Source organism: Platalea leucorodia, assembly GCF_965183815.1.
Source record: "Platalea leucorodia genome assembly, chromosome: 3".
Lineage (NCBI taxonomy): Eukaryota > Metazoa > Chordata > Aves > Pelecaniformes > Threskiornithidae > Platalea > Platalea leucorodia.
The window spans coordinates 123,347,960-123,375,438 of NC_138825.1; the positions used below are offsets into that span (position 1 = coordinate 123,347,960).

Consider the following 27,479-nt stretch of genomic DNA (forward strand, 5'->3'; position numbering starts at 1 on the left):
TTAAAAATGGTCCAACTCCTCCTCTCCCCTTCCAAACCAAGAGCTACCCGGGAACGCGCAAACCCAGCTGTGTTTTTAACCGTTTTCCGAAAGTAGCTAATTGCTATTCAAATGTGTGCAGAGAAGGGTCTGCTAAATTCCCTTTTTTTCCTCTATCTTTCTTTTTTTTTTTTTTTTTTCCCAGAGAGAGTGTTTCCAAGTTATAAAATATACAGTCCAAGTCCGAAGTGTAAGGCTTTCAAATGAAAATTATTGATCTAAATTTACTCCTTTTAGATTTACTTGAATGTGCTGGTGAGATGCTGGTTTGGTGGTTTACTGCAGATGAGAGGATAATTTCTGGACATGTAAATAAAAGCATATTGCATGTGCGGAAAAGCATAATATCTCGTTGTAAATGATGAATCGCCTAGTGCAGAGGCAACCTATTCTTTATTTTAATATAAATAGGATCGAAAAAAATTGCATTAATTTCTCCATTCTATCTATCTGTCTATCTATCTATCCATCCACTAAAATAGCGGATATATGCACTATATAATACATATATTTAATCACTGTATATCCACGTATATATGTGTAGGTCTATAAATATATACACAAATATGCATTTATATATACTCCTATATAAATTGACCAGGTTTGTATGTATACATGCATACGTAACGTGTATTATACATGTGCCTACATACCCAATAATATATATAATTTACATATATAAATGTATCAATTTATATATGTCTGTACATGGAAAAAGTTCTATGTTCGGAGATATATGTGCATGTATATGTACATCTGTGTGTGCGCAACTGCGTCTATGTATATATCTTTATACGCCTGCACGTAAGTCTAAGTCTATATATGTGTGTATATGTATATATATAGTCACATATATGTCTGTAGATATATGTAACTATGTAACAGATAATGTTTTTTACTATCCGATTGAGGTAGACTTCTGCAGCCTATTGTTTCAGACAACAGATATAAGTTGCGATGGAAGAGGAACGTCGGATTTGGTGTCTGTCCCCCATTTCCAATTATAGATGGATCATTACAGACAGAGAAGTACTGAGAATCCAGACATCTGCTCTTCACATGAATGCACTCACCTCCTAGAGAACAGCCTGCCATCATGCTCTGGAAACTGGTTGAAAATGTCAAGTATGAAGATATCTATGAGGTGAGTATATAATATGCATATGAGTAAGAGAATATATGTATATTTAAATATACACCGAGTATATAGATATAGGCACGACTATATAATACATATATAGCTTTACATATACATACAGGCAGATATAGAGATGCATACACCAACACACACAAGTACAGAGACGGGAAACCAAGAGTAAATGCTTAAATGCTTATTTATTTGCATATTTGTATTCAGCATGCCAAGTCCTAAACTTTTTTTTTTTTCCATGGAAAAGCTGTTTGATGCGATTTAAAACATCAAAGAAATGATCAGGGGGTTGGAATGAGGCAACTTAAAGGCAAGAGTTTGATTGTTTAGACCTCGAATTAAATATAATTCGATTAAATATGGACAAATGTCGAGAAAAAAAAAAAGCTGAAAATAGAAGAGAAACACAAACTGGTATTCAGGGACTGGCTATGTTTCTTTCTTTTCTTTCTTTTATTTTTTATTTTGCAATTCCAAGCTAAGCTCAACCCGAATTTGGATTTTTTTTTTCTTTTTCTTGTTTTCACAATCGGATACGTTTTTTACGACTTTTTATACCTATATGGCAACAGATAAGATGTGTACGTATACATATGCTCGCATTAATTAAGCGGCACCTACATTCTCGCACGTAGTGAGTACAGACACCCGAACAGATACATTCAAAGGCAGCTCCGCGTAGTCCGCGGACACGAAAAGTTGTGTGCTTTATTCAGACCTCCTCGTTGTTTTTGAGCTCAAAAAGCAGACCAAGAAAAAAAAAAATCACAGCATAAACACCGCGAAACCTTTCTTAATTCTGCACGGTTTCCCGACCCGGATCTTTCCCAAACGGGCTCCGCGAATTCATTTCTTGTAAGTTAAGCAGCGTGTTGGATTTGCTCCGAAACGGGAAAAAGATACGTAAGGAAAGGCGCTCTGCAAGATTATGTTTTAATTTTTTTTTTTTTTTATTTTTATTGTTTTATTTTGGGGGAGGCACGGCGATCGCGGGATGGGGGGGCAGATTTTTCAGAAGAGCGCAATCCGCCAGCTCCAGCGCGGGGGCTGAGCCGTGGGGAGGCGGCTGGGCAAGGGCTGGGTACCGGGCAGGGGCCGGGCAGGGCTGGGCAGGGGCTGGGTACGGGCAGGGGCTGGGTACGGGCAGGGGCTGGGTGCCGGCAGGGGCCGGGTGCCGGCAGGGGCCGGGGCGGCCGGGAGCGCAGCCCGGGAGGCGCCGTCGGGGCCGCGCCGGTCCCAGCCCCGCCGCGCCGCCCGCAGCCCTCCCCTCCGGGAGCGCCTTCGCACTTACAGCGGGGAAACGCCCGAGAAAAAAGCGGAGCAAGAAGCAGAGGGAGGGCACAGCTCCGGCTTTTCACGGCCGGAGAAAGGACGGGATGGAGGGAAGCGGGGGAAGGTATCCGCCGGCCGCACGGGAGAAACGTCTCCGCTCCCAAAAGCTGCCGTCAGGCTAATTATCAACTGGCAAACCCCAGCATGTGCAGAATGAGCACAGCCTGGCGTGTGTGTGTGTGAGTGTGTGTGTGTGAGTGTGTGTGTGTGTGTGTGTGTGTGAGTGTCCCGCCGGCGATCCCCGGCCCTCGCTGCTTTTCCCTCCCCGTCCCCAGGCACAGCCCGGCCATTGTCTCTGCCCGCAGCAGCAGGCGACAAAACATCTCCCCTCCCTGGCCAGCGAGGTCGGGGAATGTCGGGGATTTGGGGTTGGGTTGTTTTTTTTTTTTTCCACCCTCCTTCTGAAGGGGATTTTTAAGCCGCTGTGCATTTTACGGACACTCGTGTTTCTAGATTGCCGTGGGAGAGAAGCAAAGTTGGGGGAGCGGTTGGGTGGGATCTGGCTGCGGGCAGGGTGTACCCCAACTTGGGGGTGCGCTCCAAGGCATTTCGTAATGTGTAGCCTTAAAAAAAAAAAAAAAAAAGTTGTTGTTTTTTTAAGAGCCCTCTAGATATGTCCTAGGGGGGGGAAAAAAAAAAAAAAAAAGCGTTTCTCTCTCTTCTTTCCGATTTATAATTAACAACAAGATGGTAGGGGCGTTTCAGCCACTTAAACTGAAGCTGTTCTTAAAACAAAAGTGTGTGCGTGTGCGTGTGTGTGTGTGTGTGCGTGTGCGGGGGGGCTGCTCTGGGAAGTGTGAGTCTATTTAGGAAGGAACGTAAGTTGAACTTTAACAGAAATGGCAGACAGTCCAGTTGAACGGGTTCCTGCAACATCAAAAAGGTTTTATATCGCCCCTGGCTTTGCCTCGAAACTACAAATTTACTATCCTTTAAAATTCACCGCATACATTTTACATTTGGGTGAAAATCGGGATATGTACACATATATGTATATTTTCATATCGGGCGGGAGGAACAGGATTCAGAAAAGAAGTGGAGCCCAACTTAACGCAGATTCAAGTATTTATTTGGCTGTTGCGAATTAATACGATCTGTAACATGCACCAGAAAGGCTGAATCTCCGCTGTAAATAGACATATATTATAGTGACTGCACATTTCTTCTTCCATTTCTTTAAAAAAAAAAAAAAAAAAAAAAGGATTAGAAAAGCCTCTTTTTCCTCATTATTTGTTTAAAAGAAGAAAAACTACAAGAACAAAAGCACCAAAGGCAATCAATTCCTCGTATTAGGAATGTATAATTAAATGTAAAAAAAAAAAAAAAAAAAGGAAATATGTTTTTTTTTCTTCTTCTTCGCCTCTAGCACTGCTTCACCTCACTTCCTTGCTCCAGCTCAGCAGTGTCTACTTTCCTCCTCTTCCTCCGCTGGAGTTAATTGAAGTTATGCCTCTTCCTTGCTAAACTTTTTCCCCCCTCTCCCTCTCCCCAAACTCTGCCTCTGCCAGCCCCCCTCGTCTGATTACATCTAGTAATTCTCCACTGAATGAACGTCATTTACAATAGTAGGGGAGCTCTCGAGCTGGCTGCCAGCTTCACGCTCCATTTGGTCCTGCATTCTCCCTTTAAAGTAGTCGTGTAATATTAATAGTCATGAATATCAATTATTATGAGGCGGTGTAGAGAAGGAAAGGGAGGAAGGGGTAGCGGAGCAGTCTGAGCCTAGCCTTGGGTTGAAGAGGATTGTATTTGGGAGCTCAAAGGAAAAAAAAAAAAAAGAAAAAAAAAGAAAAAAAAAAGGAAAAAAAAAGAAACAGAGAGGGAGGGGTAAATCATATATGTAGATAGAGGTTTCCAGGCTCGGTTTTGGGGGCTTTGGTCTTTTTTTTTTTTTGTCTTTTTTTTTTTTTTTTTTTTGATGGATAGACTTCGAAATATCTCAAGCTGTTCTCCTGTGTCCAACACGTCCCTTTGCAGATCTCCTTGATATTTTTCCCTCCAATTATTAGTATTATCACCATTATTTTATTTTTAGCTATTACAAGACTTTTTTTATTTCCAGATGTTAGTCCACACCTATTCCGCCATGGTGAGTTTGGATCCATGTTGTACTAGAATTGCATGTTCTCTCTCTCTCTCTCTCGATCTGTTGTCTCTCTCTCTCCCTCTCTCTCTCTTTTTAAACGCCTTTGGCTTGGTAATTTAGCACAATAATTGGAGGAGGCTTGCAGCTGCTTCTCCCTTTTTGCATTGTGTGTTCTCGATTTGAGCTAGGGGAGTTTGGGGGGGAGAGCAGGGGAAAAAAATAAACTTTTTTTTCCCTTTTTTTTTTTTTTTAACCATGTGTGCCATTGCTTGTGGGGGTTTGAGCTCCACTTTGTGGAATAGATATTTTTCTTGTTTACTTTAGCCTCGCAGCTTCAGCGCGATGGAGTTGGACAAAACTCCTCTCCCACCTTTTCTCTGAAGCCTCCACACACTCCCCCCCCCGTCCCCCCACACACCCCAAAGACTTTTCATTACAATTAACCCCCACCCCATTCTCCGGAATATAATATTGGAAAAGGAGACAAAAGACACTGGAAGTTGCTGCAGAAAACATAGCAACTGGATTTGTTCAATACCGATGTTTCATTTTTACTTTATTTGATTTTTTTTTTTTTTTTTAGGGGTGGACTCTATACAAAGAGCCCCCGTGATTTTTGTTTTTTTTTTTTTTTTCAAGTCCTTTCTCGGACAACTTCTTACCTCGGAGTCCTCCGAGAAGTGCAACTTTCCTTTTGGTCTTTTCCACGTGAAGATAGGTTGGTGATTTTGAGTTTCAGGACTTCAGCAGAGGGAATAAACACGATGTTTGGAAACTTTAGGCGGGACAAGGAGTGGGTTGTTTGGAGACATGGGTGGTTTGGGGGTTCTTTTTTTATTATTATTATTTTTTAACCTTTGGTTTTATTTGGGGGGGCTGTTGGAAGGGGAATCGCATTACTGGACTGAAGTCACAGATCACACAGGCATATGGAGCACCAGTCCTACATTTTTAATTATGACATTCAGCATTTCTCCCTCACACACACACTCCTTCCCCCTTCTTGATAATTGTTGGGAATAGACACGATCTGGGTGCGAAACCCTGGAACATCTCTAATCCGCGGCGGGGGGGGGGGGGGGGGGGGGGGCACATCTGAACCCTGGTTTACGACCGTTTACATTTTTTTTTTATTTTATTTTATTTTGGAGTGGGTTTGTGCTCCTTTTACTTTTTTTTTTTTTCCCCTAAAAAGGTCCTCTTTTTTTGTTGTTTTTATTTCATTCCGCTTGTAGGACCGGCATGATGGAGTGCCCAGCCACAGTTCCAGGCTGTCCCAGCTGGGATCCGTCTCCCAGGGACCCTACTCCAGCGCTCCTCCGCTCTCTCACACCCCATCCTCGGATTTCCAGCCGCCTTATTTCCCACCCCCCTACCAGCCTCTTCCTTACCACCAAAGCCAGGACCCTTACTCCCATGTCAATGACCCCTACTCCCTAAACCCCTTGCATCAACCCCAGCAGCATCCCTGGGGACAGAGGCAGAGGCAAGAGGTGGGATCAGAAACCGGGTCACTGCTGCCACAGCCTCGGGCCGCCCTGCCCCAGCTCTCGGGACTGGACCCCAGGCGGGACTACCACTCAGTAAGGAGGCCAGATGTCCTTCTGCACTCAGCTCACCATGGCCTTGACTCCGGCATGGGGGACAGCCTTTCTCTGCATGGCATCGGACACCCAGGGATGGAGGAGGTCCAGGTAAGGCACCGCTTTTTTTGTTCCTTGGCAATGCAGATGCCTTCCAGGCTGGAGCCCCCCATCCCTCGGCTAGAAATGATCAGTGAGGGATTTGGTGTGGGCTACCCTCCTTTTTCCACACTGGGATTATAATTGTGATACTCCCCCTCGCTCGCCTTTTTCTTTTTTTTTTTTTCAAGAGAATTTATTTCATCGCTGTCACGCACAGGCTCTGCTTTGTAAACCCTCCCCTACATGGCAAGCCAGCAGAGGCAGACATACTGCTCTAAATATTCCACGTGTTTCAAAAGCTGCCAGAGTTTAAGCCTGGCTTTTCAAATCCCAGTTATTTCCCATGCAATCTCAGCTCTCTCCCCTCTCGCCCCCCAACCAATTTCCTGCAGTTCAGGGATTTTGATGAAACTGTCAAATGACCACATTTTTCATCCAGGAGGGAGGGAAAATATAAACAAAACCCAGACCAAAAGCAATAACCGGTGATCAGGAACAAGCTCCGCCTTCCCCCCCCCCCCCCCGCGTTTTTTTAAGTATAGTTGATAGGGTAGCACTGATTTTAAATAGTTTTATTCCCTCTTTTGGGTAACAAAGGAGTTTCACCAGGCTGAAAACACAGCATTTCCCAGCCTTCTCCCATCCCACGCGAAACTCAGCATCACGTGTTATTTCCTAAAAAACAGAAAGGCCCTTAACAGCTTCGGTGCTGGGGTGGTTTGCACCTTGCTGGAGCAGGGCATGGCCAAGCGGTGGGGACCCCAAGCCGGAGGCTGGAGCCTCCGGGGGCCAGGTCTTAAATTAGGCTTTAATAGTCGGGATTTGGGGGTTCCCCTCCATTCCTTCCCCCCCCCAATTTATATATCATATATATCATGTATATATATATTTAGACTTGGGATAAATAAAGATATGGACCACTGGATGAGATACAGACTTCAAAGTTACAGAAAGGGGAAAAAAAAGGAGGAAAAGAGAAGGCTGAGAAGGAAAAAAATAGCCGTGAAAAAGGATTCTGCTGAACATTATAGGACTCAGTGGCAGAGAAGCAGAGGGGCTGTATGGCATCGACTGGAGGCTTGTCTTAGGGCTTCACGGGAGAATCTCCGAGCTTTGCTGGGGCGACTTGTTTCAGAACTAGAAAGGTTTTTGTGGTTGGATTTGGTCCTGCCTCCGAGCTCAGTGGCCGTCGGGTCGCTGGTTTCTGCGGGTTTCCAAGCCGGGTTTGAGACCTGGGGGGCGGCCCCTGGCCCCCGCGGGCGCGATGCGCAGGGCTCCTCTCGCATTCCTGGCTCAGACAAACTGGCTTGCGGGTCAAGGCGAGTTTTGCCTCTGTGAAGGCAGAAAGAATCGCTCTCTTTCTTTCTCTCTACAACCGATAGACATTAAGTACTGTTTGTGCTTTGATAGTTATACTTTCCCCAAAGAAACGCCGGTAATTGTTGTGCTCTTGTGAGAAAGGGAGAAAGAGAAGAGGGTAGAAAAGGGATAAAAAAGAGAGATTAAAAAGAAAAATATAGAAGGGAGAAAGAGCGAAAGGAGAGAGAAAGAAGAAAAGATAGAGAAAGAGAGAAAGAAGAGAGGGAAAGGAGGGGGAAAGAGAATGGAGAGAGGAATGAAAGAAGAAAAGGGGAAGAGAGAGAGAAAGAGAGAAATAGAGACAAAGAAAGAAGGAAAGAAAGAAAAGAAGGAAAGAGAAAGGAAAGAAAGAGAGAAAGGAAAGAAAAAGAGAAAGGAAAGAAACAGAGAAAGAAAGAAAGAAGAGGAAAGAAGGGAAAGTCCTGCTCAGCTCAAATAAAGCAGCTCTCCCTCCCTTTTCCAATAAAACATCCCTTCTGCGGGCAGGGCACAGCACTCGCGGAAAGTGCCTCCCCCCGACGGCCCCGAGCGCCGCGGTGCGCCCCGCGGCCGCCCGCCTCCCGCTCGCCCGGGCCGGGGCCGGGGCCGGGGCCGGGGCCGGGGATGGGGATGGGGATGGGTCGGGGCAGACGAGGCTGTGGGCCAGCAGGGCTGAGGTTCTTATTTTGGGGTGCTGAGGCCGCGGGAAATGAAACAAGCCCTTTATTTCTAAAAGTTTGGTCTCAGGCTGGGGGAGGAGGGGGAGAGGAGGGTATCCCAAGGAGAAACACGTGAAGGAAGAAGTGTCCAACTGCAAGTTAGCACAGGCAGGAGGGAAAGCAACCCAGTACTCACTCCTACGGTTCAGCATTTTCTATTCTTGTCCCCCGACTTGTCCCCATGAAGTTGGGCAGTTTTCCACCCTGATTTTTAATATGGATTTATTCTAGAGTCAAGGAATCCATTCTAGCTACAGGGATTCCTATTGAGGCGACATATACTTGTTACCCAAGAACACTAGAGAGAATTTCCAGGAAGGGTCTCAAATAGTTTGGTCTTTTTTTTTCTTTTTTAGTAGTCCAAAAAGTTGAACCGATATCTAGGTATATAGTTGCATAAAGATGTGTCTCTTTGCTTTAACTTATGCATGTCTGATAAAATACGTGCCATGAGAATGGGTTGGGCTGACAAGGGAGAATGAGACAGAGAAAGAGTGCGTGACAGAAGGAAACAGTGGTTATTTTATAAACACCAAATCCGGGCCATGTGTGAGCCATTGTCCAGAGGTAACATTAAGTGATTGTAACACGAGAGCGCTCTGTTATTGTAAACAGGAGGGATTGTATTGCTATTGCTGCCCCTTTCGAGAGGAATTTTCAATCTGCTCTTTACAGCCCTCGGACAGGGAAGCCAAGACCTACTTATTGAAAACAAATTTGCATCATCTAATAGGGACTCTGAAAAACACCATTGCAATCCCAGTTTTTGCGGTTTTTTTGCACGGCTAGGCAAAAGTAGGTAAAAGATACGATAAAGAAAATACACAGGGGAAAATCCAGATTCTTTAGACTCTTTAAAGGAAAACCAAAAGAACAATTTGCGGGGTTTTCTCTCAGATATATCCATAGCTGTTGAACAAGGTGGATATCTATGGTATACAGGGAACTCCGTGCTATCGGATTATTGGAGGAGGGGAGGGAGGGGAATCTTCCTCCCTGGATTTTCTAAGTGTATCTGGAAACTCCTCACCTTTCCCCTCCCTGCACACACACCTCCACTCCTCCTCCTCCTCCTCCTCCTCCTCCTCCTCCTCCTCCTCCTCCTCCTCCTCCTCCTCCTCCCTCACGCTGCCGGCCCCGCTGCTCCGTGCTGGCTAGAGACACGGAAAGTTAAGTTGCACCAAAACACCCAAGTCTCTTATAAAGTAACCCCTGGTATCACTTTTAACTAAAGAAGTCTAGTAATTAAAAGTCTGAGTTGTTTTTCCACGTTTCCGCATGCAGTCCTAATTAAATCTTTACGATCCTCTCTGTGACTATTAACTGCCAGCATGCTGAGCGAATATCCTGTACAAAAACCCAGCAGGAGGGCGTAATTAGATAGAAAATCAGACAGGAGTCTTCTCATTAACTACAACAACTAACCCACGTTGCTGATGGAGCGAGCGGAGGGCACGCACACACATAAAGCTTGTGCACAACCCTCGACTCCAGAGATAAGGTGAAATAAGGAGGGAAAAGACAAAAAAAAAGAAAGGGAACGATGGCGTTTCGTATTTACCTCCAATTCTGTGCCATCGAGGTGCACCACGATGCACTCCAGCAGGCTGAAGGATTTGCTCATCATCCCTCTTTGGGAGCTGCTGAGGGAAAGGAGGGAAGACTTTGTAATTTTATTTTGTGCCCTTTAGGTATGTAGCCTATTGATTATGAGAGAGAGACACAGCCAGGCACAAACACACAACATAAGGAACCACTCTGTGTGTGTGTGCGCTCGTTTGAGTGGGGATTCAAGGAAAATGAAAGGAAAGATCTCATAGAAAATATTGTTCCGTCACATTTTGGGGAGATGTAATTTTCTCTGAAATCATATTCCGTCTTGAACGTCTCTGCTGAGCAGAGAGAGAGCCGGAGATAAGGGCTGGATCCGGATAAGCTCAGCCTCTCGCTGTAGCAAAGATAAAGTTAAAATAATAGGGAAGAAAATCATTGCTTTGCTGTAAAGATGTTTTCCTTATCAGGGAAAAAATGTGACAACTCCCCAAATATGCAATAATCCGGAAAAAGCCAAACCCTAAATAATAAGAAGAAAAATAAAATAATACAACCGAGAAACCCACAGGTCCTCCCTTTCTCTGAAACCCAGAATTTGCCCTAAAACGGAACCTGTCGTAATTCTGCAATAAATTGCTCTTATGACACCTCTTCTCTTGGGGAGATGATTTTGCTGGTGCCGACCGCAGATTCAGCCGTGATTTTTGTTTGATTTTTTGTTTGTTCGCTTGGGTTTTGTATATCCCACTTTTGCGTTGAGAAACGAAACCCAACATTTGCTCCGTGCCCGTCTTTGTTCTCCTCCCTGCTAAAGAAGTTAATGCCATAATAACAGGTGTGCTCCGAAGCGGGCGGGGAAAAAAGGGGAAAAAAGGAAAAAAAGGCTTTGAAAAGGGGATCGGGAGACTTTTTCTAAGCAATCCATTTAATAGGTCATACTTTTGATAATGTATATTCCCTCTCCCCCCTCCCCGTCCCCACTAATTCGGGACATGGAAGCAAGCTCGGGAGCTGTAAATCTCTTTCTGCTTGTACCCTATACGATGTGGGCGTTGCGCTGTACTCCGAATTGCTCAGGCTTTAATTAAAAGTCCGTAATGTAAACTATTATATATAAAAAGTAAATGGCCCTTGAATTATTAAGATGTTGCAGGGTTAAACAAACAAACAAGCCAAAAAAATAAAAAAAGAGGGGGGGGGGAGGAAAGGGGAGGGAGAATTTAAGTTGTCCTTAATCGTGTTCATTTATGTCATGCAATAGATATTGCAGATGTTGCCAAATTGCCAGATTTTCAAAGGAAGAAATATAAAGCTTTACCGAATGCAAAGAAGTCTATGTGATATCTATGTTTTATAAGATAACAAAACCAGTATCGCACCCCATATGCTTCGCACCTCTTTTTTATTAGAAGACTATATAATTTGTAAGAATTTCATTTCCTTGTCGATTTGGGGGAATAATAATAACAATAATAATAATAAAAAAATCCCTCCTCCCCTAGTGAATTAATATAAATGGAAATAACAGAAACTCCAGTTTGGAATGACATGATTTATGTACGCGATTCTTTAATATCCAGTCAATTTGAATAGTGATGTTTTTATATCCACAGTCAGTTGAAGATGCCAATAACAGCGGTATGAACTTATTGGACCAGTCTGTCATTAAAAAAGGTATGGATTATTCCAACAAGCTAGACAAACTTTTACTGTGTAGCAATATCTTCATGATATATTTTTACTTTGGGGCAATTAATTTATCCGGGAAGCAGGCACACATGGCAGCAAGATGAATAGTTGATTGGATCGGCAGATAGAGTGAAGGGAAAAGGAGAGAGATGCGAAAGGAAAAGTTGATATCCCCCCTCCCCCGTCCTTCCAAGGGTTTAATTACACAAATGCTCTCACATGGAGCACCCCATGCTCAAATGCAGTTTCCACGGGCCCCCTCCCCTTTTCCCCCCGTAGTCCTCGATGGGGACCCCTTGGCTTTTAATGGGGGAAGAGGCTTGATTCCCTTTGGGGCTTAAGTGCATTTCCCAGGCGAATCAAACGCGAAGGGGAGAGAAACAAATGCCTATGGAAAGGCAGCCCCGACCTCCTTCCCCCCTTCCCCCAAGAATCCACCCTTCCCCATGCCCATTTTTTAAATCTTTCTACATATGCGCACATGATTTAGTGTAACTGCAGAATCACCCCATACTGTTAAAGGGAATGTGATATTAACAAATGTTTGCAGTCTCTTGTACAGCTGTAAGCAAAATAATTAACTAATTAAACTAATTAAATGTAATTACAATAACTCATTTTGGGCGTATTGCAGCTGCTTAATTTTTTTACATTTCTCTGACAGTCACTCGAAGATGCTTGGCGATTAGTGTTGTGTTATGCTGGTAGACATTAAACAGATCACACACTGCAAATGCAGAGAAAGCTATCTTTAATTATCTAAGGAGTTTCTATTTCTAGATTCAATTTTAAGTACCAGAGATGAGGCTTAGAAATGCTGTCCCTTATGCTTACTATCAACAGCACTTATCTCCAGGACCTTATTATTTGTCAAATGAGCACAAATGCTTTAATAGAGATGATTTTCTAGAAGGTAAAGCAAAATAACAGGAAGGGTGTTTATTTAAAATGTGTTCAAGGCAGCATGAGGCCCTTCCGTGTATTTATTGTTTTTTAATTTAAATCCTCATGTACAGTCTCTCTCTCTCTCTCTCTCACATACGATCAAGTTCTAGTTATTTGAGGGAGGACAGATGAAAACTTGAAGACCATTTGGCAGCATAAATTATGACCACCGATTGAGAAGTCGAAGGTGCTTTTTGAGAAACAGAAAATTTTTTAGCTCTTTTTTTAAAAAAAAAAAAAAAAAAGTTGTTTTTCCTGTTTTAGTTCATTTGAATGTTTAGTAGGTTTTGTGCTCGGGGTCTGTAACCTGATGGCTTCTGGTTGTATTTTTCTCTCTTTTTTTTTTTTTCCCTCCCTCCTCCTCCCCTCCCCGCCCCCCCTTGACACCTCATACGCGATGTTTCCTCGTGGCTGTGTTTGATTAATTGGTGCTTGATTTGTGGGCGAGAGACTCCTCTCTACTGTCGGTCCGTGCTCGCATTTTCCTTTCGCAATCTGTTTTTTCGCAGAACGCTCTTCTGCTGGTCACCCCGTCCAAAATACTCTTTTACCCCCTGCGTCCGTGTCTCTCCCTCCTTGAGACGACGGGGACAGCAGAGACATTTCATGTGCGTGCTGAGTGGTGCAGTTAGATAGCGAGCAGCACTAAAATGCGAGTGTTAATAATTATATGGATTAGGGATAGATTTAGGTGTGCTTGCTGTGTATGGGCATTGCAACGGCCCCAGGTCGGGCAGCTGCCGCACACACGGTCCCACATAGGTGGGATTACATGGGCCTGTTTGCAGGGATACTCTGAGTTTATCCATGAGGAGCAGGATACATGCGCACTTTGGAAATTAGGTGACTAAAAAAGATGCTGAGATTCGTCTGCAGCTGCTTTCAAGCCACTGTAGGAGTATTTTCTTCCTTAGAAGTAATGCTGAGATCTAAGAAACTTTCCAGCATAAAGGAATATGGTGAGCTCAGTTTCTTCTTGCACAGCGAGTTTCCTGGGTGCGGAGGAAGAGGAATGGGTACTAAGGAGTAGGTCGCATTTGTGGCAGACGATATTTAATCAGGACGAGAGAAGGAGCAACACAGAGAGGGTTCAGTATCAATTTTGCTTTGTTCCCTGCAGTCTGGAGCTGTGAGGATGTACTTTGAAGTAAGAATAAGTTATTGAAACTCTGTAAGTCGTTATTGCAGGCGGATGGCATAGATAGCCAGACAGATAGGCATTGACTGATTTTTGCGCCGTGGAGCACTCCCCGTGACACGTATTTGCTAGAGGAGGATTGGAGGGGGTCTGCTTCACCAAAACCTACTTTAGTGCTTAAAATGCTTTAATTACAACGTAGTGGGAAAAGTATGATGTGGACTTGAAGTCTAAACTTAATTATCTCATCCAGACTGTACGTGTCTCTTTCTTTATGGTCTTCCAGGCCTGCAGAGGGAATTACCTATCTATGCAAAAGGATTGCCAAAAATATTAAGGAAATTATATGGGGCTTCATACACGGCTATCGATTTATCTCGCGTATCGATCCCGCACAATAGATTACATATACACAGTCTCTTGTTATGTTTGCTATCTGAGCTTACTTGACATTTCTGAAGTAATTTAGTTAAGAGGAAATGAGTTGTTCCCAGTAGAGAGAGCAAACGAGTGGAGTGAAGGTAGCCAGCGTGATAAATGGCTCTTTCATTTGGAGATCTCCAGAGCTCGTTTAAGGCTAATTTTCTGTATTAGCCCCCTTTGAGCTATTAATGCAATAGGCAGGGACCGTGGCCCCTCGTCTCTTAGCTGCCCCATTAGAGCGAGCATTAAGCTACCAAGCCTGAACTCTGCTGTGGTGGTGGTAGTGGCGGTGAAATAATGAGAGGTGCTTTTTAAACTCTCCTAATCTAAAGTGGCAGAGGGTGGTTAATACGATTTGAAGGGGGCTGGTCAATGAACAATCAATAAACTAATAATGAGAAGGATGCGGTACATTAACAGTCTAAAAATCCAACGAGACATTAAAAAATCATCGTTAACTCCTAGTTCCATTAAGATTTGGGTGGTGGAAGTGGGAGGGAGGGATAAATCAGCAAGATGATAATAATCACCAAGAGCATTAATACCAGGTTTAACTCGGCTTTAAGAGCTTACCGGCTGCACGTTTTGAGGCCTTTCCCTCGATTTCTGCTGAAATGAAGGGAAGGTTCTCCATGTGTCGGGAATGAAGGAGCGGGTCCCCTGCTCCTCTGAAATTTCCTTGGCACCGTCTATGGCGAAAGAAGTTGTCCTCTCGCAAAAGCTTGTGTGGCCCGAGTCCCGAGTTAATTTTTTTTGTGACTCTGGGGCACAGTCAGTGACCTTAAAATTATCCTGATGTATTTATTTACTTTCGGCTGTTTCTGACGGTCGTCTGCACACCCACACCTGATTTAGCACGAAAGGCCATTTTGACCCTCCCACCTTAATTCATTGTTTCCTTGCAAACACGTTCTTTTGTTCATATTATTTTAAATAAAACATATGAAAGGAGAGATCAACATTTTTTTCAACTCTTAATAATACAGCATAAGATTCCTTCCCACCCCTTCTTGAAGTATCCGGATAAATGATTAACTGAAAACCGCTCTGGCCTCAGCTTTTCAGGTGATAGATCTGGGAATCGGAGATGTTGCTTCGCTGCCACTCCGTTTCGTGCTTTTCCCTGGATTACCCATTGAACCTTATGATCCACTTTAATTGAATGCAAAACGATTTCGAGGGAATACATTTCACTTTGAAATTTAGTCCCAGCTTTCAGGGGAAAGGGACTGCGGTGGAGGAGAGGGAGGGGGGAAGAGGAGGAGGCGAGAGGGACAGGAGGGAAGGGAACACGAACACACACTTTCTGTATTTATTCACTAAAAGTAAAATAAGAACCAGGTCTTTTAGTGGCAATGGGTAAGACGTTGTCCCCAGACTTTCTAGGTTTGGCTACAAAGTCAGACCAAATCATCATTAACAACAAAGTCCTGTTATAATGGACAAAGAACTTTTTACTCATTTCAGGCCCAGTAGGCAGATAAAAAGATTTGAAGGCAGTTTAACAGCTGATTAGTAATAAGTTTGTCCATGTTTGTTAGTAATAAATCTAAGAAATACTTCTTCTGATTAATTGATTGATTGACTGATCGACTATCATTATTCACCAGGGTTATTGCCACGATATCCATAGCTTAGAGCCTCGTTACTCAGCTATTTTCAAGACATAATGCTATCTATTTCTTTATTTTTAGTGTTGCTGACATGCCCTTTTATTTCCATTTCCTCTTGCCCGTGTGCATTTCTGCGCCTTTTCACGCGTTTGTGGAGAGCAACCCAACAGAGAACCACCACCACCACGAAAAAAAAAAAAAACCCAACCCCTAAGACTTAATGTATGCACAGAAAATTGTAAACATGTAAAGAACTGAAAGCTTCACGCTGGGTTTCGCCATGCTCCATTTCCCCACCATTTCCTGCTGTCGTTTTAAAGCGATCTCACTCATCTAGAGATCCCGTTTGCAGGAACAGTATGCTTATAATTACTAACAAATCAAGCGGCTACTGTTGCTCTCCCGGTTTATTGATAAGCTGAAGAGAAATGGAAGGGGGAGAAATGACAAAGAGGCTGGAAGTAACCACAGGAGGAGAAAGAGAGAAAGAAAGGGACAGAAAAGGAGAAAGAAGTAGAGAAAAAATAGAGAGAAAGGAGAGAGAAAGAAAAAAAGAGAAAGAGAAGGCAGAGATTTTGGAAGGGGGAATTATGTATTTGTGAATGCTCACATACACACAGCAAATAGGGTTGGGGAGTGAAAGAAAATCGAATAGTTTCTGCTGGGGATAACAAGATCTAAATGAGATAAAGTTAAAGCAGAAGTGGTGGGGACGCTGCTGACAGCCGTATGTGTTATTGGGTATTATTTCAGCAGTTATGGCAGTCCCTGACCAACTGGGAAAGTTGACATCGACTAAAAATATACCGTGCCTTACGGTTTATTTACATACACGCAGGGATTTGAGACATGCAGCTGCACACACGGACGTGTATATCTCTTCACCCACTAAAACCTCCACGTTATATTATCTCAGGCAATGCCTGGGCTATATCTGGAATGCTATAGCCATGATAAACATATAGATATGATATAGATAGAGATAATTCATTCCATGGCAAACACTTTTTTGAGGCAGCATTAGGTAATTTACAGAAGATATAGAGTCTAGATAGAATACATCTCTCTGAAGCTATGAAATTGCAATAGATATGCTTACACCGCCTGGTAAGCCTCTAAAATGGGTTTAGAGTTATTAGACTCCAACTGATGGGTATGTTCATACGGTCCTTTTTGGGGAGGCACTGGTAGGGACAAAAGCTGAGGAGCTCTCAGCACAGCTGGGAAGGGAGCCAGCCTGCTTCCCAAAAGCAATTTGCAAGGAAAAAAAAAAAAATACGGAGCACGTGAAAATCCATATTTCAAAGGTTAACTAATGTAATGAGTGCTCCGAAAGGCCAAAGCGAGTGGGGTGAGGTACATTTAAGCATTGCACGGGTCCCTCTCTCTTTAGTGAGTTTGGACTAAGATCAGATGTTGGTGGAATTGCTGCCTCTTGTTTAATTTCTCAGTTCACTGGACAGTGACCTGATAAACTGGTCACTAAATATAGCCACTGTAAAGGTGTACTCGAACCACTGAGCCCATGTGTTTGTCCCAAGAAAAAAATGCCAGTCATGAAAAATCTGTCTGGTGGCACTGCTTTAATCTAACTTTTTTTTTCCCCCCAACTTTTTCTTGATGCTTCACTCGAATGACGTTGCAGGACATCGTGCATTAAATAAGTGATATATCTACCTATAATGGGAGAAGAGAGAGAGAGACTTTTTTTTTGCCTGCCAGTACTACCTCTGATACCCCAAACGAGTCCCTTCCTATAGAATCAATGGCAAAAAATCCTATTAATAGCAACGAAAGCAGGAGCGGGCCTCTAACTCTTTTATAACTGTTTCTGTGCCGTTCTCAAACTATTTGAAACCGCCTTTATGAGCTGCATAAAGTGCCTAACTAAAAATAATAGAGAAATAGGAATCCATTTCACTTTCCGATTCCCTGGAGTAAAGCCACTCAAAATAATTTGTTTATACTGGAGACTATATACAAGGCATATGAAGCGATATGTATATCTAAAATCGACATGCCTTTTGGTTTTTAGCTGTTATAGAGCTTTTATTGTGGGGGTCTGGTCTGGCAGTAGGAAATGATCTGTAATAAAAACAGTGAAACACGGTTGTGTCTATTCCATACACTGAGGTTATAAAATTGGCAATTGCCCAGTAGTTAGCACTTGGTAATATATTAGGATACCCGATCTTATTGTTTAGCAGCTCCAGACGACTTAAATATCCCCTCAACCCTAATGGTTTGATTCTCCAGATATGTTGCAAATAAACAGGCTTTTTATGACTTAACTGACATGTATTATAACTACCTAAATAGCTGGCATATGTGCATAATAGAACCCTATTATTTGCCGAATTGGTTTTGCAATTGATTGAGTGGAAATGGGAGACTGTGAAGTAGTATCTGCTCGACGAGGGTGTGTAATCAATTAGTCTTCTCCTCTGAAACATGCCCGGACTCTACCACCAGCAACCCCCCGATTTCGGAGTATATTTTCTATAAGGCAACGCGTGTTGCCGCGATTCCGAGAGGAAGCAGCAGTAGCAGCTGTCAGCTCTTATTAACTCCTGCATAAAACATACCTTAAGTACGGTTTGTTATCAATTACTTGCAGAAATGAAACAACTGGGAAAATGCAGCGAGGCTCCCTATAAATTAAAGTGATTGGTTGATTGATTAGAGCACCTGCTGTAAATCATAACAGTTACGCACAATGATGAGGAAGGCTATTTAAGTTCATTTGTAAACAAAATTCATGTCACGGGGGAATTGCTCTCAGTTTTAGTTTAGCCGATTTTTTTTTTTCTTGTTTATTTCTGAGTGTGTCTGGTTGCTATTATAGGAATTTGTTCATTATAATCCCCTTGGTTACTCTTAAAATAACCTCACTAGTTTCTCAGAGAAAAGAAATATTTCGTTTCACCGTGGACAGAATAGCATGTTTTGATTTTGTTTAGTTTCGCTTTATTGTTCTGTTCAGATTTTTTTTTTTTCCCCCCATAACTTCCTTTAAATATTTGTTACAGTAACTACATCAGCTTTATTTAGGGGTGGGAGAGTTCCTGCTACTTCACGGACAGCACAATATGATCAAGGTGGTGAACGCCATGGTTAGACCAGACTTTTTTTTTTTTCCTGGTGTTCATTTTTCTGAAGGAAAAGACTCATTTTATTTCATAAACCAGACTTAATAAAAACACAAAGCAATAACAGAGCTGTCTTCTGGTTGCTGTATCCTCCAGCCTTGATACTTATTTAAGACAGCAATTCCCTTCGTGTAGTGAATTTATTCCTGGCTCAGCTTAGCAGTAATGGAAACATTAGCAAAAAAAGTAAATTTTCCTTTTTTTTTCCCCTCCAGAAAGGCGCTGTCCGTTGTACAAAAGGCATCGGGGGGCTCTGGGTGAGACACAGGCTCAAACCCGAAAGTTGCCAGGTGCTTGCCAATATGTATTTTATTTCCCAATGATCAAACCCTGCATAGAGGCTGTACTGCACCACCCTTCTCTCCATCCATCATTCATGGAGCAGTTTCCTAGAGGCTGGGGAAGCAGCACCCTTTAGGTTGCTGGAGGTAGCCAGAGATTCAAAATTCCCTTTCATTTTGCTGTTCTGTGCATGTCAGAGAGACTGTGGTTATCCCGTACTCCTTCGTGGCATGACGGTTTCTCTCTCCCCTCTTCCCCTTTTCTCTCTCCAGTTCCGGTTCCTCCAAAATCTGTTACTTCTTTGATGATGAATAAAGATGGCTTCCTGGGTGGAATTTCAGTCAATACCGGAGAGGTGTTTTGCTCTGTACCTGGCCGCTTGTCTTTGCTTAGTTCAACTTCAAAGTATAAAGTAACTGTGGGAGAAGTTCAAAGACGCCTTTCTCCTCCAGAGTGTCTGAATGCATCCCTCCTAGGAGGAGTACTTAGAAGGTAAGAGGCTGGGGCGAGTACATGAACCTGCCCATGTGTGGGCATCCATGCATGCACCAGAAATGTCTGGTCAACGGTAAAGATGACTGCAAATATGCATTGATCTTACTGTGATAGCATGTGTATGTAACGTTCAGGATAAGGTGAAAATATGCTGTATTCAGACATTGAGATGAATGTATGGAGACTAGAGAAAGACTCGGCCTTGTACATTTTCTATCAAAGCATCCCAAAATGAAGGAACTGAGATAAGTTTTTTCACTCTTGTACATGCACACACCTTCTATCTTTTCTCCTTCTCCTCACACTTCTCTCTTAGCAAATGGGCAAAATAAAAAGCCATGATGGGCATGTTGCAGTTAGATGTTTCAGGATGAACTGGATGCATTTCAGGACCTGAAGTATTTCTAGGGATTTCCTAGATAAATCCATGAGGCCTCCTCTATAGGGCTATAAGCATAAGGCAATTAACACGTTGTCACACAGGACATTATTAAAATTGGCAGGGGACTAATAGGCAACCTTGTAAGGTAGGTAAGTACCTGACTAAAGTAAAGCCATCAACAGATAACTTTGAAAGTCAGAAACTTAGTGTTTTATCTAGAGAAGGTTGCTAGAGGAATTACTCACAGTTGGTCTTGAGGCCTTTGCTGTTTAACGTTTGTGCAAATCACTCACTATTGTGCTGGTGGATTTCGCTGAAGACCTCAAAACAGTTGGCATTATTGATACTGAGGAGAAAGAGGAGCAAGGGATAACCTGGAGGCCTGTTTGCCACTCCGTCATATCAAGTGAGAGATCGTGCATTTAGGTACCAGCAACAAGAATTTAAGCTCCGAGGTCACCAGCTGCAAAGACTAACAGGAGAAAGACCTTTTCTTCTTGGCAGTGACTGAAGGACTGTGAATTGTCAGTACGACTTGTCTGTAAGAAAGGTGAGCTAAGGCTCTACCTCCAGTCATAACAGGGAAGAAGTCATGATACGGTAAGAGGTACCAGTTCACTCAAGCCAATGGAAAGATGAGAGGGGATAAGACTCTGTTTTCTGTACTCTGTGAGGTATACACCAGACTGGAATATAAAGCATAACTTCGAGACAGAAAAAAATCCAATGAATTTGGCCCTGAATAAATTTCAGATCATGTTTAAAATTTGCTAATCTTAGAGGAGGAAATACCTCGCTAACTCCTGTAGCAGCAATTGGGCACCGTTGACTCTAAGGTGTTTTAAAATGAAGTTGTTTGGTTGGGGTTTTTTTCCATGCAAAAATTTCTGTGATGATGTCAGGGGCTCCAGCTCCGTGTCTGGAGAGGAGGGGGAAAGTCCTGCTACATGCAGTCAGTCACCCAAAAATACACGTGAGAATTAGGATCTCCTAAAATAGCTGCTGTTTCACGTGAATGTCTGTAATCAATGTTTAGCTGTGATCCTTGCCAGTGAGAGCAGCAGAGATTTTTACTTACAGATGCTAACCTGTCTGCTCATTCTGTACAACTACAAATGGAGCAGGGAGAACATCTGAGAGATGCACTGTAGAAAATATAATTATCGAGGTAAAGAAACGTCATTATTGAACTTCAGTGGATTTCTGGAGATGGCCCAAGCCATAATCGTTGGCTGCTGCTGACTTCAGTTCCTATCTTGACTCAAAATTTTAGACGAGCTTTTGGTTCAGAGCAGATGAAATATAGAAAGCTGCTCTCTTGCAATTCTGCCATCTAGGCCTATTTACTTTGATATAAAATAGTGGGAAGCCAGTCTGGCTTCTCTGTAGTTTCTGGTTTCCTTTCGCTAAGTGTGACTGCTAATTCTTAAACAAATTTTAAGTAAGTACGAAGAGATATTTGGGATAGACTCTGATATTAGGTGCCAAAACTCTCCCTGATTTCGCAGGCGGCAAGATTTCATCCCTGGGGGTTTACATATGTATAGGCGTCCGAACAATAGCTCTGTATTTGCCACCTATAGCTCACTCATCCTTTTATTGTCCTTATCAGTAACCTCCGACAGATATTCAAATCTGCCTTCAGGCAATCAGTTCCCTCTGTATAAGGCAACCCTGCCTTCAGGTGAGCTTTTCCTCTCAGCATCGCCTTTCCGCACAAGAACACACTCACACACTCGCCCGAAATGGTTTAATAAATATTTTCCTCCTTTTCTATTTACCCACAGGCACGCACATTCTCCCTTCGAGCCTTTCAGATTTTTTTTCCCCCTTCGTTCCTCTTCCCATTCTGGCTTTTTCCTGGAATAACCGAGGATTTAATTCTCCTCCTCTGCCTTTCTGCCCATCTCCTCACTCCATCTTAATACGAGTTAGTGTCATACTGTAGGAACCCATTTGCTCTCTAGATCCATTAATTACTGCTATTTGGCATTATTTGATTTCCCTGGATAAAAAAGGGAGAAAAGTGGGTTCATCCCCACTCCCACCCCCGGGAGAAATGAAGCAAATCCCAGCAAACCCGAGCAGAAAGCCGCACACCCAGATCCTCAACGTCGAGTGCAAACCCTCCCAGGCGCCACTGACTGCACAGACCAAACGTTTCTTCCAGGAACACTGCGGGGTTAATCACGATGTTAATTTCTTTGCAATTCTAGAGCCAAATCGAAAAACGGGGGGAGATCTTTGCGAGAAAGGCTAGAAAAAATCGGTTTGAATTTACCAGCCGGCAGGCGTAAGGCCGCAAATGTCACTTTACTCACCTCCCTGGTGGAAGGTAAGCCGAGGGTCGCAGCTCCCTTCACACCCCTGCCTGCCTGAACTCGTGTCTGACATTTTAACAAAAAAAAATAACCCAACCCAAACCTACCAGCTTTCGGGATCAGGTGGGAAAACCTTGCAGAGGTGAAATTCAGGGCGGGTTAGCACGAACACCGGCGCGGTTAAGGATCCCATTCCCAAAAATGGGGTCACTGGCTGGAGGGCCAATGATCCCTCTTGGGGGCAAGAATGAGGTTGTGTGTGTGTGTGTGTGTATATGTCTGTGTGTGTATATGTCTGTGTGTGTATGTGTGTGATTCTCCAGGGCAGTCCCATTGCTATTCATTTCCAGCCTGCGCTTTCCAACTCCACGTCTACTCCATCCTCCCGCTAATTCGCTCCTCCCGAGCTTATTTATGGCCACTACAGGACTCTCAGTGAGGAAAAATAATGCAGAATTTATTTTTTTAAACAAATCAGAGCAATTGAAGAGTCGCAGAGCGCGGTTTACCTTAAGGTGGCTAGAACTGAACAAGGAGACGGGCTATTCCTGAGGAAGGAGGGAGGGAAGGGCAGGCTGAAGTTTCACCTCATTTCAAGTCAACTGATGTCATTTTGGTGTTCGGCGTGTTTCTTTGATTTATTGTTACTGTATTGAAAAGTAAAATTTAGAGCCACTAATATGTTTCGATATGTGCGTGTTTATCCTAAGAGAAGCTGGACCATCTCCAAAAAACATAACGGGAATAGTATGGATGCAGTTATGAATTATATGTATCTGCATTACACATACACACCGAGAGGGGTATAAATAATCCACTTACCTCTTCTGCATATAAGCATGCATAAGCATTCGTGCTAGATATTAACTTTTCAACTCTTTTGATTGAGTTATGTGAGCGATAAGACCTTACCGCATGCAGAGCTGAAGGCAGGCTCGCAAAAAGACGGGGGCTGGTAGAAACGAGCTCCTCCTGGTACCCGCATGTAGGTTATGCCGAGTGTGCAAAGCAGAGCGTAGGTTGCGGATATCGGGTCGCGCTATAGGAGCCGTGAAGCGTTTGGGGAGTGACAACTGCCCTGTCACAGCGGGGGCAGGGCAGCTTCACCCCCGCTGCCTGGGTCAAAACCGGTGCACCCTACTTACAGCAAAATCAGCCCCTCCCCAAGGCTGGCTTGAGGTTCAAAAGCTTGTGCGGTTGTATAGTGATGCTAAAATCTATGTCAAGTGTGTAGTAAGGTGTACATTACCCTCCTCTCCCCCGATTTCCTTACAAATCAACAGTTTACCTTGAGAGAGCTCCCTTCTTTTGGAAGAAGCTGCACCTGCTGGAGATTTATCTTCTTGTCTCCCACCAGCCAGGCTTTAGCTTTGCTGCTGTTGTGCCGCCCAGAGCAGGAAGGCTCCGGCCAGCCCCGGCCGGGATTGCCCGAGCGGTGCCCGGGGGACCCTGCCCGGCGCGGGGCGACGGCGGCGGGGACTCCCCGGGCTCCGCCGGGTGCCCTCGCCGTCATTAAGCGGTTTGGTGATTAGCGAGAAGCCTTGGAAAGCAGAAGATGACGTTGGAAAGCAACTCCTGATCGTTAAAAATAACGTGGTCCTGGAGTTATTGGACATATCTGTTTTGCGTGTTGGAAATCTTCCCCCTGGTCCCTCAGGCGCTGCTTTAAAGGGTTTAATGCTTTATTCTAGAGGGGCTGAGCTGTAATCTGGTGGAATCCCCCTAGAGTCGGAGGGGTTTTTTTCCCCTCCTCTTTGCCTCCTTTCTGCAGCTACTGTCTTCTTCTTCTGGCATAAAGTACATCAGTAGGAGTTGGATGACACGAAGCTCTGGAGGCAAGAAACCTGAAATCAGGCAGGCAGGGAAAGTAACAATTAGAATTAAAAAAATTATTATTTTTCATAGAAAAGATTGCCGTTAGTTGCTATCCTTCCACCGGGCAGAGAGGAGTTCCTGTTGCACGATGGTCAGTTAAGAAAGCAGATTAATAATTTCCATCGGACAAAATGCAATTCTCTCCATCGTTTTACAGATGTGGCGATAATTGTGGTAATGATGCAAGTGCTCTCTGTGTGTGTATAAACAAGTGTGTGTATATTATCCCACAAAGAATTGACATTAATATTAACATTGTGTCCACATCTGTAAAATTTTGGACGGTGTTCTGGTGTATTGAAGCAAGACTGGTTTCTTTGCTCTAAGGGAAGTTTGGATCTTTCTGTCTTTCGGGATTTAAGTTTCCCCTTGTTTTTTTTTTTGGCCCAGTTCATTTGAAAGTGTACGTGTGTGTGTGTGTATGTATGTTACACGTGTGTGTATGTACGTGTGCGTGTACTTTTCCCACAGTTCTGCCCAATCTGCTGCATGGGTATGTACCAGCGCAAGCGCGTTGTAGCAGACAAACCTCATCAGGTGAAAATCTGTCCCATAAAGTTACTTCTGCCCCCAAAATAGGGCTTGTGGAGGGAAAAGGTATATCTGGAGCCCGTCCCTAAGGTGCAGGGGATGTTATACGGTTTCTAAAGACGTCCCGAAGGAGCTGGTCTGTCCCGGGGGAGCGGCGGGCAGCGGCCCAGAGCCGCCCGCGGGTCGGAGCCGGCCCAGCCCGGGGCCGGCCGTGCCCGGAGGTGTTAATGCCCCCTCTCATTCCCTCCAGGTGAGGCCGTTCATTTAGCTCGGGATTTTGGGTACATCTGCGAAACGGAGTTCCCAGCCAAAGCTGTTTCTGAGTACCTGAACAGACAGCACACGGACCCCAGCGACCTCCACTCCAGGAAAAACATGCTGCTTGCTACAAAGTGAGTGCGAAGTTGACTACATCCCTCTTCTGCCCTCCCCCGAGAAAATCATCCTCCTCCTCCTTAAACCCTTCCTCTGAGCTCGTTGTGACAGCAGACGGAGTTTCCAGTCCCCAAATTGTACCAGCCCCGCGGGGAGGGAGGATGCTCCTGCCGCCCTATGGGCCGGGTAGACCCCATAGCCTCTGCGCCCCTCCGCAGTGGGGTTTCTGCCAACACCCACTCTCCCTAGAGAGGATGTAGGCGACTGTCCCCTAGCCACTGTCCATCGTCTGCAAGCCACCCCCAATTCAAAAATCTTTATGGAAAGGGGACCAAAAATCTATATTTGGCTTCCACAGCATGTCTGTCTGTCCCTCCTGCTGCTCACACACACCTGTTTGTCTGCTACCAAATTGCAATGTCTTTTCCATACAGTTTAATTAAAAAAAAAAGGAAAAAAAAAAGAAAAAAACCCACCACCACGTACTGCTAATCATCCTCGGTTTGGTCCCCTCAGCCCATCTCTCTGCCTCGGGACTTTCTCTGTGTATGTGCTGTATCGGATGATTTACACTTGGCTGTGCCTCCCAGGCTACTAACTGGGTGCCTCATACTTTGCTCAGGTCCTCGGTGGTGGGTGCTGTGTGTCGCCACACATCTCCATCTATCCAGCAAAAAAAGGAGAAAAAAAAGAAAGAAAAAGAAAGAAAAAATCCCAGCCCAAACAGCTCTCATTTATTTCATGCTCTGGGACGTGGCTTGCCTCCGATGACAGTGTAATTTAAAGAAATATATGGAGGGTTGAAAAATCATTTGCTCAAATTTGTCCAGATGTTTTTTAGACGTGATTGGAATTTGATTGCCCTTTTCTGCAGGGTCAGAAGATATTAATGTCCCAGAACTTTAATTGCTCGCAGACCCTGCTTTGCTCTTTGAAGATGTAAAATGTTGGACTCATTACTGTTTGTTCTCCAAATTCAAAGTTTCCTCTCTTGCACTTTCTTAATGGATAATACACATAGAAGTAGACCTTTATCTTTCCCCACCCTCTGAAACCTTTAACCCACTGGGAATTTCAGAGAATTTCAGAGGATGAGAGCTGAACACCTTTTTTTAAGGGTTTCTTTTTTCCTTTTTTTTCTTTTTTTTTTTTGTTTTTTAATTCCTACCCTTTTATCTCTAATCCCTAGGTAGGCATCTGTCTCAAAGAAATTATTCCTTTGGGAACCCCAGCAGCCCCCAAGGTTTCTACGTTGCCCAGGCACCTGTTGACTAGAAGGCCTTTTGGACCAGAGCAATGCAAAATAAAGTGGGGGGCGGAATTAATTACTGATTTTTTAAAGGTGTGGGCAAGCAAACAAGAGCCAGATATCAACTCTGATGTGTTAATCAACTCTGATGTGTTAATCTGACACCCCCCAAAATAAGATAGGAAATGCTAGCTTTGCTCCTTGTGCAATAAATAAGCCAGCATGGAGTCCCAAAATCTTCATCTTTCTTGATAAGGTGGCCCAGCCTGAGCGGTCTCAGAGGAGAGCCCATTTTGACCCTTCCCTGCACCGTGTCCCTGTGCCACCCAGTAGCTCACAGTGCATGGTTGGGCTTTCCTCCAGGAACAGCACTGGGGGGAGCTGCTTTGAGCCAGGGTCAGGCCTCCACGAAGACGGGTGGTTGGCAGACTTGTGGCACATCTCCCTTTCAGCCTGGTTATTTCTAGAGCCACCAAGCAGGGCTGGGTTTTCAGCGCTTCAGAAGCATCCTTGTGGTTGTCAGAGAGATTTCTATCTCCAGATTTGGTGTTATCCTGCAATTGCAGAAGCCTCTCTCCTGAAGAACATCATCCTGAGCAGGGAGCTGCTGGCTCGCCATTGCCGGTCCCCAAGCACTCTTGGGGGAAAGGAAGGTGGCAAAAAGGTCCTGTCCTGGGGCTTGGGATCAGCTTTGGCCCGAACCTGCCCCTTCCTTCAACCTTGGTTGTCTTGGAGAAGTGTGGGATGAGCCTAATCACTGCTTTTCTCTCTCTCTCTTCCTCTCTTTGCCTTTATCTCTCCCGTGCAGGCAACTTTGTAAAGAATTTACAGATCTCTTGGCCCAGGACAGGACGCCCATTGGAAACAGCCGGCCCACCCCTATTTTGGAACCGGGCATTCAGAGCTGCTTGACTCACTTCAGCCTCATCACTCACGGCTTTGGGGCCCCCGCTATCTGCGCTGCCCTCACGGCCCTTCAAAACTACCTGACTGAAGCTCTCAAAGGCATGGACAAGATGTTCTTGAACAACAACACTGCTAACAGGCACACATCTGGCGAAGGACCAGGTAGTAAAACTGGAGACAAGGAAGAGAAACACAGAAAATGA

General features: G+C 44.2%; 1 protein-coding gene across 1 annotated transcript; it reads left to right on the forward strand.

Annotated features, from left to right (window-relative positions):
• Positions 1 to 1,102: 1,102 nt before the first annotated feature.
• On the forward strand, positions 1,103 to 27,479 carry TFAP2B (transcription factor AP-2 beta; the record flags this gene model as incomplete). The annotated part of the gene is made up of 7 exons (XM_082305971.1): positions 1,103 to 1,183; positions 5,843 to 6,301; positions 11,517 to 11,577; positions 19,415 to 19,634; positions 22,236 to 22,354; positions 24,997 to 25,138; positions 27,179 to 27,479. 7 exons carry the CDS (start codon positions 1,103 to 1,105, stop codon positions 27,477 to 27,479), a joined length of 1,383 nt encoding a protein of 460 aa, XP_082162097.1.